A 12,651-nucleotide genomic window follows, 5' to 3' on the forward strand; every position below is an offset into this window, starting at 1 on the left:
TCTAGCCCACTTTTAGCTAGTTTGTTAATCAGGGTATCATGGTGCACTTTGTCGAAAGCTTTGTTGAAGTCCAGGTATATTATGTCCACAACATTCCCACAGTCCACAGGGGAGGTTACCTGATCAAAAAATGAGATCAGATTTGTCTGGCAGGATTTGTTCTTGACAAATCCATGTTGGCTTCGAGTCATCACTGCATTGTTTTCAAGGTGCTTACAGATGGATTGCTTTATAATCTGCTCCAGAATTTTCCCAGGGATTGGTGTCAGACTGACTGGTCTGTAGTTCCCAGGTTCCTCCTTTTTGAAGATAGGGACAGCATTAGTCCTCCTCCAATCATCTGGCACTTCACCCGTCCTCCATGATTGCTCAAAGAGAATAGACAGCAGTTCTGAGAGTTCTTCTGCCAGTTCCTTTATTACTCTAGGGTGCAGTTCATCTGGGCCTGGAGATTTGAACTCATTCAAAGTAATTAGGTGTTCCTTGACCATATGCCTATCGATCTCAAGCTGCAGTCCTGCCCCTTCGGCCTGCACTTTGCCTTTGCCAAGGAGGTCATAGACTCTCTTTGGGGAGGATACAGCCAAAGTAGGAATTTAGCAATTCTGCCTTTTCTTTGTCATCTGTTATCATTTCGCCATCCTTATTTAGTAGTTGAACCACCATTTCTTTCCTCTGTCTTTTACTATGCACGTATCTGAAGAAAACCTTTTTGTTGCTTTTAGCAATCCTCACTAACCCCAGCTCATTCTCAACTTTAGCCTTCCTGACACCATCCCTGCAATTCTGTGCTACCTGCCTGTACTTTTCCTTTGTAGCTTGGCCTTCCTTCCACTTCCAGTATGTGTCCTTTTTTGTTTTCAGGTCATCTCTAAGCTTTTTGTGAAGCCACATTGGCTGCTTCTGTTGTCGTCCCCCCTTTTTTTCTTGTTGGAATGGTTTGAAATTGTGCCTTTAGAATTTCCTTTTTTAAAAACTCCCACCCATCTTGGACTCCTTTTCTCATTAGAGTCACTTGCCATGGGACCTTACTTATCATTGTTACAAATTGGCTTTCCTAAAATCCAGGGTGCGCATTTGGCTACACTCGGCTTTTGCTTGCTTTAGAACCAGGAACTTAAGTATAACATGGTCACTTTCCCCGAGAGTTCCCGTAACTGCTACTTTATCCACTAAGTCATCTCTGCTGGTTAGGATCAAGTCAAGGATAGTCAATCCTCTAGTTCCTTCCTCCACTTTTTGTAGGAGGAAGTTATCAACAACAGAAGCCAGAAATTTCTTGGAGGGGCCATGTTTTGCAGAATTTGTCTCCCAACAAATATTGGGGAAATTGAAGTCCCCCATTACTACTACATCATGCTTCCTTGAAACATTGGTAATTTGCTTTTTAATAGTTTCATCCTCATCTTCTCCTTGATAGGGTGGCCAGTAGTAGACTCCGACCACTATGTGCCTTTTATTCTTTGCTCCATTTGTTTTAACCCAGATGCTCTTGATGGGGCTACCAAGCTCATCCTGCTGTATTTCTGCACAGAGATATGTATTTTTAACATATAGTACAACTCCACCTCCCTTTCTGTTCCTCCTGTTCTTTTTGAACAAGTTATATCCTTCAATTGTCAATAGCAAGTGACAATAGTGGTGAAAAGATTCAAGGCCCTCAAAAAACCTGGAGCTGACACTGCCGGAGTAGAAAGAGGGCTCACAGGAGGCCCAAATATCTTAAGGAAAGAGATGGAGAAGATGATGTTGAAAATACAGTGTGCCTTAAAAGTCACAGAAAAAGGAGAGGGGGAGTCTAAAGGTTCTGGCATGACAGGAAGCTGTTTTTTCTCTAGTTTAGCTTATTACTTTTGTGACCTTTCCTTATGTTTCCCCCTTGAAAAAAATAACTGCCTTTCTCTTTTTCTTTATCGAGCATTTCTGATAAGTAAAAGTGGTGCTTTAAAATCATTTGCAGTTTTACTCTATGTATGCTTATTCAAAGTAACTGTCCAGAGGGATAGTAGATGTATTAGTCTGTTGCACTAAAAACAAAGCTTTGTGGCACCCCCAAACACCTTAAAGACCTTCTAATTTAGGATAACTCTTGATGCATTGTATGCCAATACATGTGTTAGTCTTTAAGGTGTTACAAGACTGGCCGGGCAATCCTATGCACGTCTAATGGGAAGTAAGTCCCATAGAGTTCACCTCGCAGGTAAGCAGGTAACTCGCAGGTATAGGATTGCAACCTGACTGTTGTTTTGGTTCGAAGTCTCCCTTGAGTTTGACGGGGCTTCCTCCAAAGCAAATGTGCCGCCTTAAAAAGCCCTGTGGGTGCGCTTGTTTGTTTACCACGTCTTGTTGTGGAGGTAACAACCCTCCAAAAGAAGGCGTTGTTGTTGTTCAGTCATGTCCGACTCTTCGTGACCCCGTGGACCACAGCACGCCAGGCCTTCCTGTCCTCCGCTCTCTCCCGGAGCGTGCTCAAGTCCATCTTCATTGCATCGGTGATGCGATCTAGCCAGCTCATCCTCTGCCGTCCCCTTCTCCTTTTGCCTTCAGCCTTTCCCAGCATCAGGGTCTTTTCCAGGGAGTTTTCTCTTCGCAAAAGAAGGCGTACCCCGTACCTATTTTCTTTAAACAAAAAATACTTGCCCGAAACTCGAGCCTGTCTAGCCTTCCTCATAGTCTCAGGGGTACCTATAGTCATGGTTACTGTGAGGAATTGGCTTTGTACAGGCTCAGAGGCACTCCGCCATAAGCTGACGCCGGCTCAAATGCATTTTATTTCAGTTTCGGATGAAGTCCTCGAGGTACCTGCCCACGCTTTCAGGCTCCCCACCTTGCTCCGCGTTCATCCCCCTTTCCCCTGAGAGCCCTCCCTCTCCCTTTCCCTCGTCCCCTCCTTTCTCTGCGCAAGCGCAGAGCGACCCAAGCAGCCGTTCCCTTAGCAACCGCGCCCTGAGCGCTGCCGCGGCCCCGCCCGTCCTGCTACAGCCTCAGAGAAGCAGGAGGCCAGCCAGCCAGCACAAGCCGAAGTGGGGGAACGGAGTGCCGTGCAGGCCTGGGCAGGGTGATGGGGCGTACGGCCCGCGGGCTTCCCCCCCGCTACCGTCGTCGCCATGATGCTGCTGAGCAGGAAGCCGGAGGGTCCCCTCACCGCAGGTAATAACCGCTCGGCCTGAATAATATGGGGTGGGGGGAGCTTTATGAGGCTCCTTCTAGGTGCGCCTTGGCCCTCATTTCTTCTCCTCGCCCCCCCCCCCGCAATGGAGCCTTCCACGTGTCCAGGTCTGCAGCATAATGGCAAAAGGGCCCTTTGGGGCCCGACAAAGACTCGGGGAAGGGGTGATCCTGGCTTCGAAGTACTGATTCATTCGTGTGTCTGTATCCACACACACGGCCCCGGTGCCCTCGGGGGAAGGCCGCGTTGTGTGTCCTTCATCCACATATTGTGCCACGGGGATTCCGAAGGTGGGAGATCGCCCACAACGGGGGGCGGGAGGGGGTGAATGTTTTAAGGAAAAGCGACCCGCTTCTGAGGTCGCCGCCTCCCACGCAATTCGTTGTCGGGCGGCGGAAGAGGGGAAATCGCCTTCGTTGCTCTTCTTTTTCACCTTTCTTTTGTCAGCCTGTTTGTGAGGACTGGGAGGGTAACTAATCCGTTTTAAGCGATTGGGAGTTGTGCTCCGCAGCAGAAGGCGGCGGTGGCCGCCTGCGGTACGTGGAACGGGGTGTGGTGGCGATGATGGGACCCTGCATTACGGAGAGGAGCGCTCTGAGGGCTGGCGGAGGGAGGGAAGGAAGGGGGTAAAAATCCGGCTGGGACGTGTATTTGTCATAACGGGCCGCCGAGGCTTTCGCAGGAGGCTCGTAGGGCCACGTGGAAGAAAAGGGCACGATTCGACGGAACGTTAAAGCCCGACCCTGTGCGAGTTCGTTCGGGGATAAGCCTCGCTGTGGGGCAGATTTCCCGAGTGAAATGTGCACAAGATTGCAGGCCTGGTGAGAGTTTCTGTGTGTTTTAGCTGGGGAGGATGGAATCCAGCCACAGAAATGCGGAGGAAGCCTCCGCAGCCCTTTCAGGACCGTTTCCCCAGGAGACCAATGGAAAACTCCCGTCACATGAGAGGGTTTAAAAAAACAAAGCAGCCGGCGTCTGATTGTAACGGACAAGCTGGCTTGAATCCGGAGGGTTGATGGGGCGGCCTTGTGCCTCACAATAGGAAACGGCGTTGATTTCCATTGCCTTTTTCTTGGGTGTTATAACAGTTGCTTTGTTACGTCTCGGCGAGTTTAGCGGCAGGGGAAGAGTAATCCGCAGGGGTCTACAATGGTTGCTGTTACTTGACTTTAAGAGACTTGAAGCCGGCCGGATTTCTTCAAGTCGCTGCCAAATGCAGGATAAGGAAGATTTTTTTTTTACATTTTTCCTTCAGAAAATTAGTTGGCTTCTTTTTGCTGTGTTCTCAGTTAGTATAGGACAAGGAGCATTCCTTTCTTCCAGTCAGCAGTAATTCATATGTAACTGTTTTATTTGTTTGCTTGCTTGCAATCCAAGTTTAAAAAGAAGCTAGTTTCTCTAGTGATTAAGCAAGTAGGGGGGAGAGGGAAGGATCCTCTTCCTTTCTGTTTCCTTCATAGTATAGATTTTTCAGTATTGGTGTACTTTTATAGAATGCACTTGTAAAAATAGAGCACTCTCAGGAGTAGAACACTGTACAGCCGTGCATATGTTGCTACCAGATTCCGGTGTCTATGTGGCATTTATTTGTTCATTTAAAAAACAACAAACTATAAATGTAGTGTTCAAGTGAGAAAGATATAATTTTATTTGGCTGATTATGCCCTAATCAGAGCAGCTTAAAAATAATTCAACAATTAAGAGAACTATTTATAGCCCTATCCTATGCATGTTTATTTGGAATCAAGTGGTTTCAGTGGGATTTACATCCAGGTAAGTGTGTGTAGAACTGCAGCCTTAGCATAAGAAATCTTGAAATCTGTGTTCTTGGATTTTATTTAAATATGGTGTTTGTAGACTATTGAGCTTATGTTCCAATATGAAGTGACTGAATGGTAATCAACATTTTGGGGTGTATAATTCTCTCTGCCTCAGTTAATAGACGTTGATTTATACTTGCTGATAGAACAATGCAATTTAACCTAATATCTCATATTTATGCAGCTATTACAGCATTATCTCCCCCTAAGAACAGACAAACACACACACTTTTTAATTTAAAGCACATTGTTGGGTGAAAACTTTTAAGACTGACACTTCAACATGTGATGGTGAGCCTAGTTTGAGAGCTCATTTCAAAAACATATTCTAAAGCTAAGTAAGCCTTGTTGTTGTTCAGTCGTTCAGTCGTGTCCGACTCTTCGTGACCCCATGGACCATAGCACGCCAGGCCTTCCTGTCCTGCGCTCTCTCCCGGAGCGTGCTCAAGTTCATATTCATTGCATCCGTGATGCTATCTAGCCATCTCATCCTCTGCTGTCCCCTTCTCCTTTTGCCCTCTGTCTTTCCCAGCATCAGGGTCTTTTCCAGGGAGTTTTCTCTTCGCATTAGGTGGCCAAAATATTGGAGCTTCAGCTTCATTATCTGTCCTTCCAATGAGCACTCAGGGTTGATTTCCTTTAGGATGGACTGATTTGACCTCCTTGCAGTCCAGGGGACTCGTAAGAGTCTTCTCCAGCACCACAGTTCGAAAGCATCAATTCTTCAGCGCTCAGCCTTCCTTATAGTCCAGCTCTCACAGCCATACATTACTACTGGGAAAACCATAGCTTTGATTAGACAGACCTTTGTCGGCAAGGTGATGTCTCTGCTTCTTACTATGCTGTCTAGGTTGGCCATAGCTTTCCTCCCAAGGAGCAAGCGTCTTTTAATTTCATGGCTACAGTCACCGTCTGCGGTGATCTTGGAGCCCAAGAAAGTAAAATCTGTCACTGCTTCCATTTCTTCCCCTTCTATATGCCAGGAAGTGATGGGGCCAGATGCCATGATCTTAGTTTTTTTAATGTTGAGTTTCAAACCAGCTTTTGCACTCTCCTCTTTCACCCTCAACAAGAGGCTCTTTAGATCCTCTTCGCTTTCTGCCATTAGGGTGGTATCGTCTGCATATCGGAGGTTGTTGATAATTCTCCCAGCAATCTTAATTCCGACCTCTGATTCATCCAACCCGGCATTTCTCATGATGTACTCTGCATATAAGTTAAATAAGCAGGGTGACAATATGCAGCCTTGTCGTACTCCTTTCCCAATTTTGAACCAATCGGTTGTTCCATGTCTGGTTCTTACTGTTGCTTCTTGACCCTCGTACAGGTTTCTCAGGAGACAGGTAAGGTGGTCTGGTACTCCCATCACTTTAAGAATTTGCCACAGTTTGTTGTGATCCACACAATCAAAGGCTTTAGCGTAGTCAATGAAGCAGGAATAGACGTTTTTCTGGAATTCTCTTGCTTTCTCCATGATGCAGCGAATGTTGGCGATTTGATCTCTAGTTCCTCTGCCTCTTCTAAACCCAGCTTGTACTTCCGGTAGTTCTCGGTTCGCATACTGCTGAAGCCTAGCTTGTAGGATTTTGAGCATCACCTTGCTGGCATGTGAAATGAGCGCAATTGTGCGGTAGTTTGAACACTCTTTGGCGTTGCCCTTCTTTGGAATTGGAATGTAAACTGACCTTTTCCAGTCTTGTGGCCACTGTTGAGTGTTCCAGATTTGTTGGCATATTGAATGCAGCACTTTAACAGCATCATCTTTTAGGATTTTAAATAGCTCGGCTGGAATACTGTCATCTCCGCTAGCTTTGTTGTTACTAATGCTTCCTAAGGCCCACTTGACTTCACTCTCGAGGATGTCCGGCTCAAGTTCAGTGACCGCACTATCATGGCTATCAGGGACATTCAGATCTTTCCTGTATAGTTCTTCTGTGTATTCTTGCCACCTCTTCTTAATCTCATCTGCTTCTGTTAGGTCCCTGCCTTCTTTGTCCTTTATCATGCCCGTCTTTGCACAAAACGTTCCCTTGAGATCTCCAATTTTCTTGAAGAGATCTCTAGTCTTTCCCATTCTGTTGTTTTCCTCGATTTCTTTGCATTGTTCATTTAAGAAGGCCTTCTTGTCTCTCCTTGCTATTCTCTGGAACTCTGCATTCAGTTGGGTATATCTTCCCCTTTCTCCCTTGCTTTTCGCTTCCCTTCTTTCGTGAGCTACTTGTAAAGCCTCATCAGACAGCCACTTTGCTTTCTTGCATTTCTTTTTCTTTGGGATGGATTTCGTTGCTGCCTCCTGAACAATGTTACGGACCTCCGTCCATAGTTCCTCAGGCACTCTGTCTATCAGGTCTAATCCCTGAAATCTATTCCTCACCTCCACTGTATATTCATCAGGGATATGATTTAGGTCATACCTGAACGGTTTAGTGGTTTTCCCGACGTTCTTCAATTTAAGCCGAAAAGTAAGCCTTAGCCTTAAGAATTAGTAAGTGACTTATTACTTGTGAATGGTTGCTGTGTATTTATCCTCTACAAGTTAAAAATAAAAATTAATTAAAAAGAAATTGAATGTACTGTTTATATGAATTGGTGTTAGTTTTGACTGACCATCTTGTTATTTCCAGCCAGGTTTGGAGATGGCTTGTATGATTCCTACATGAGAATAGATCAGATTAGATATTCAGATTCTACAAAGGAAGAATGTACCCCTTCTGGACTTCCTTCACTGGGGAGACCTAATGTAAGTAATTTTAAGCTTCTTGGATTCAGTTACTGCTGGTACGACACAAACAGATAAGTTTTATAACTGGATGCATTAACAAAGTGAGATATTAATGCAGCTGTATCAATGAGGAATACCGCAATAAAGCATTGTATTCTGTATTGACTTTTCCTAGGCTTTTCAGCATGATCAAGAATGTTACTTAATAACATGATGTGTGTGCGTGTGTGTGTTTTGTCAATAATTCATTCCTGTCCTAACTAGTACAGCCCTGCAAATATGTTTTCTGGGGGTGGTCACCTGCCTGCAGTTCTGCTTGCTTTAGTGCTTTCCTTCTCCCCTCCCCCATTGTAGCATAGCCTGGGGAGGTGTTCTTGGTGTTGGAAATGGCCTGGTGACTGTACCAGTCATGCCCAGGTAAGGGAAGAGAGAGGAGCCTTAGCATCTCCTGGCAAGTGAGCTGAATTAAGAAGCCCTACAAGCTTCCCTCCCTCTGGGCAGCCAATACACCTAACACTTTAGAAGTACAACCTCATTACTTGGTGCTTTTCCTTTCCCTTTCCCCCCACTTTCTCTATGTACAGCTTATTTACTGTATATTATGCACAATGTATGTAACAAGAATAAGTGGAACTTCATTAGCCACTGGTCCCTTCTTCCCTGGTCCAGCTAGCTAGCTGAATAAGGCAAAATCTGTGGGTGCATGAAAAACGTATTAATAAGCTTGGCTTCTAGTTTCTCAGTGTATTCTGAACATCGTGTTTTCCTCAGGACAAACATCAACGTATACATTAAAAATTCCATATCATGATTGAATCCATTCTTGTCCAACTTAGTCCAGAATAAATGTGGCAAGAGCACCTTTTCTGTGGCTGGTTAACTTGAATATAATGTTTTGTTTTCCAACCATTGAGTAAGTGAATTTATTTTAGAATATTCTAGACTGAAGTAAAAACAGTAGAAGTGAATACGTATCCCATTGGGGATGAAGCAAGCAATGGAGATTAAGACTGACCATTGCATTCACTCTCTCTTTGTGAGTCAGAAGTGAGAGAAATCACACTACAGCACTCCACTGGTTTTATCTGGGCCGCTGTGGCTGCTACATTTGTAGTCGGTGCTTACACAGGAGTACTAGGGCTATGTCTATGTCTCCAGACATTTTTACTTGCAACTGGTAACTAGGCAAGTACTTAATTACAGGGCAGAACAAGTTTCTTTCCAACAAGTATTGGTTCTGTGGTATCTTTATTTAAAAGAAGCAATGTGCTCACAAACAAGAATGCTGTTCCTTTTGAGAACACCAATGTTTTCTGTCACTTGAATTCTGATCTGTAGAAATGAAAGATGTCTTAATCTGAATCTTATATATTTTTGAGCTGGCTGAAGTGGCTCGGTTTGGTTGCAGTAATGATATCCAGCTTTGGCAACTATCTTAACTGTAAGGTGCAGTGTAAATTCTTTCCAGCAACAGGGGGATTCTATTCTAAGTGAAAATAAAGCTTGTCTGCATAGTCTGATCAATGATAGTAGAAACCGACATGTACAGTTTCATCATTCTGTCATGTGATGATTGCTTATTGGAAACTTGTGGCTAAAAGCCAGAGGGAGGAAATGGATTAAAATGTGACAAAGAGAATTGAAAACAAATACATTGGGTCGGATAATGCCTGTTGGAAACTGGTGTCTGTCAGATCACAAGCCAACATTGATAAGGGGGGAAAAGTCAACAAAATTCAAGCATGTGCTCTCATATTTAGAATGAATTAATGTATATAAGGGAGTACTGTCATGTTTTCCTATAAGTAAGCCTTGGAGGAAGCAATCCTATGTGGACCGACGATCACCTCTGACTCTGGGGGAGACCGCCTATCCAGTGCAAGGCGGGAAGAGTGGATCTCCTCCTCACTCCCCCTGCCCTGCTTTCGTGGCTAGACAGCCAATTATGGCTGTCTAGCTGTGGGACCTTGGACCACAGGAAGCGCCAGCCAGACGACACATAGGATATGTCGTACCGGCATTTCTGACCTCCCCGCCCTGAGAACGCCTCGTTTTTGCTGCTCTTATGAGTGCGGAGCACGGGGCCGATCCGCTCTGCCTGTGAGGTGGTGTGGGAGGGGTTGGGGGTCGGTTCTCTGGGAACTGACCTTGGAGCGTGGGCTCTGAGGTTGGTTCCTGGGAACCGACCTATCCTATGGCCGTCTAGCCGCTGACTAGCAGTCATAGGATTGCGTCCTTAGTCAGTGATTTCCAGCTTGTGAGGTGTTTCTGATGCAATCCTCAGTACTTCTGAGAGTGCAGTCCTGTGCACACTTATGTGAGAGTAAGTCCCACTGAAATAAGTGGGACTTGTTCCTGCACTGATTCAGAAATCTGTGAAGTGCCAAATGTGGTACTTAAAGTCCATATACATATATTCTTCCTTTTTTTTTAAAGTAAAGACATTAGCCTGATTAGCACAACTGAAAGTGAGAAATCTGTAAATTGTTTAAATCACCATGCTATTTGTCTTTATACCATTATAAATAAAGTTTTAGAAAAAAGGTTAAAATGCTCAATATCTTTTCCAAACATGAGCATTATATGTTGAAATAGATATTCTTGTATATAATCAGCATACATTCTTGTATGTATTCAGTGATTTTAAAAGGGTCATACTGCACATTTTCAAAACCAGCAGTTGGTCTCTAATACTGCAGTGTCAACACACTAAGGAGTAAATCCATTGTACTTATAGTGCAACCCTAAGCATATTTACTCAGAAGTAAGTAGTGCAATATTGAGGGAGCCAGGAGTTTCCAAGTCTAGTATATATTGGGAGCATTCAAAAAGCTCTAAAGCTGACCTGAACAACACACCACACGTGTTGTCAATCAGTTATCTTGGCTGCTAGTATCTATGAGCTAAGTAAACTATGTAGTCCAGCTTTTGCAAGAGGAAGTGTTGGAAGCAGGGTGACAGGTTGCTCTGAAGTCATCTTATTGGAAATGGAACTTGAAGTTAAAATTGTAATGTGGGTCAGTCTGCCAAAAGTCATCAGATCATTATCCAGCTGGTCATTCCACTTGAGAGAGGACCCTTCATATCTCAGCTGTCCAAATTCAGTCAAGTTACCAAAGCTGAACAACAAAATTTAGAGTTCTAACCAAGTGCAAAACATCTTGATAGATGGTTCCAGTGAGATGAAAGGGGGTTCCTAGCTTCCCTATTAACCAGAGCCAAACTCCCTATATGAGAAGAGAGGCTTCAGTCCTCCAGCAATCTTAGCAGAACTATGCCAGCTGAAGTGCCTTCAGATTTGGCAGAAATTCCCTGTACTGGCAGTGTTGTCTTGGCATCAGGGTTATACTGGTGTAACATTGTGGATTCACCAGCTTTTCTCCATTATAGCATGACATCACACCAGCACAGGGACCAAAAGTAGGTGATGTTGGGCTAGGAGCAAGCTTCGTCTGAATCCTAAACTCTCTCAGACCCTGCTCCTGGTCCCTACGCCTGGTCCCTACACTGACAACTGTTATACTGACAAAAGAGATATACAAGTTAACCCTGATCTGGTTGCTAGAAAAACCTAACAAATGTTGTTTGGGAGTCTTTTGGGACCCAAACCTGAATTCCAATACATTTGGGGGTATATAATATCCCACAATACCACTTTTTTTTGTTATTCATCATAATGAAGTATGTTTAACAATACCAAAATGCCCAGATCCAGAAAACACACCATCACATAAGGTGGAATGTTTGTTTTGAATACATAGTAACCCCCTGTTTTTGCATATAGAGTAACCAACATCATTTCTGAATCCTCAAACATCAAATATTTTACTTAGAAACAATAAAAGCAATGTTTTTGACCAAAGATGGCAGAACACCACCAGGAAGTGGCATTAACTAAGAACAAACATGTATGTAATTTTTGAACACTACCATTATTCACCTTTAGGGTCATTTTTCTACCCCATACAGACAACTGTCTTAGGTGAGGCAAATGTCCCCTATGAAAGGCCATTGTTTGTGCTAGCCTACTGGGACAAAGAGCACTTCACTTCAGTGTTGCAATGCTCCTTACAAACAAACCTCCCACAGCTGGTGCACTGTCTGGTGTTTTTTTATCTACTGCTCTAGCGCGGAAGTGACAGCATCCTTTTGATCCAGAGGGTTGTACAGGTGGAGGCAAAGGTTGGAGTATACAACCCAGAGCATGTGCATCAGACCTGACGGTTACACTAAGATTTGGTGTGTCTTGCAGTCTTCGCTGTGCCTCTGCACATATCAGTTCTTTCCCAAGAGCCATGAGGAACAGGTGGCTTCTCCTTTTTGGCACTCTGTTCTCCCACTGAGGGTGTGTGGACCCACAACACATAGCTGGCCATGGCTGCAATGTCCAGCATATTAAAAAAAGCACCATAGGGCATCTGTTAATTTTATGCTTACAGGTGTAGTTCCTTACAAGGTGGTCAAGGTTATCCACTCCACTTTTAGTGGCATTGTAATGTGCAGTTATATCTGACTTTTTGGACTCCCCACACACCACCATGTCGTGATGCATCAAGGAAAGGAGAATGACAGCTTTCCTTTTTTTTGAGAACATATGACACCAAAGTAGTATCACAGTCAAAACCAAATTGTGATGACAGTGGTACCCTGCATGGATGTGGCTGCATCGCAGGTGGGATGTACGGTTTATTCCTTCTCAGTGTGCCTACATAAGTTAAGTGTTTGATTATCATTGCCTCAGCAAGTTCAGTACTTGTGAAGAAATTGTCCCCCACCACATTTCTTCCAGTGTGGAAGTAGGGTTTTACAAGTGTTGTCACCCAAGCTGGGTTTCCCGTGGTGCTCCAGGCTGCCTGCCCAGGTACACACCTCCCCTGAGAGAATAGGATGTCCCAGCATTGCAGCACCATCACAACTTTATGCCATATTTCCCTGGGTTA

At 44.4% G+C, this 12,651-nt stretch overlaps 1 protein-coding gene across 8 annotated transcripts in view; it reads left to right on the plus strand.

Moving 5' to 3' along the window:
• The window catches only part of DYRK3 (dual specificity tyrosine phosphorylation regulated kinase 3), a 46,416-nt gene that overhangs the window by 20,398 nt on the left and 13,367 nt on the right, over positions 1–12,651 (plus strand). For 4 of the 8 annotated variants that reach the window (XM_084853343.1, XM_084853348.1, XM_084853346.1 and 1 more), the window contains exons 1-2: positions 2,987–3,150; positions 7,614–7,729. In XM_084853343.1, coding sequence (XP_084709469.1) covers positions 3,108–3,150; positions 7,614–7,729 — 159 coding nt within the window. In that variant the 5' untranslated portion in view covers positions 2,987–3,107. Of the gene's footprint in view, positions 1–2,986; positions 3,151–7,613; positions 7,730–12,651 lie in introns of those variants that run through there. The other 4 variants (XM_084853347.1, XM_084853342.1, XM_084853349.1 and 1 more) reach the window with 2 other exon arrangements.

The sequence above is a fragment of the Heloderma suspectum genome, chromosome 4 (genome assembly GCF_057233095.1).
Source record: "Heloderma suspectum isolate Gila_16-S chromosome 4, 16-S_ref, whole genome shotgun sequence".
Classification (NCBI taxonomy): Eukaryota; Metazoa; Chordata; class Lepidosauria; order Squamata; family Helodermatidae; genus Heloderma; species Heloderma suspectum.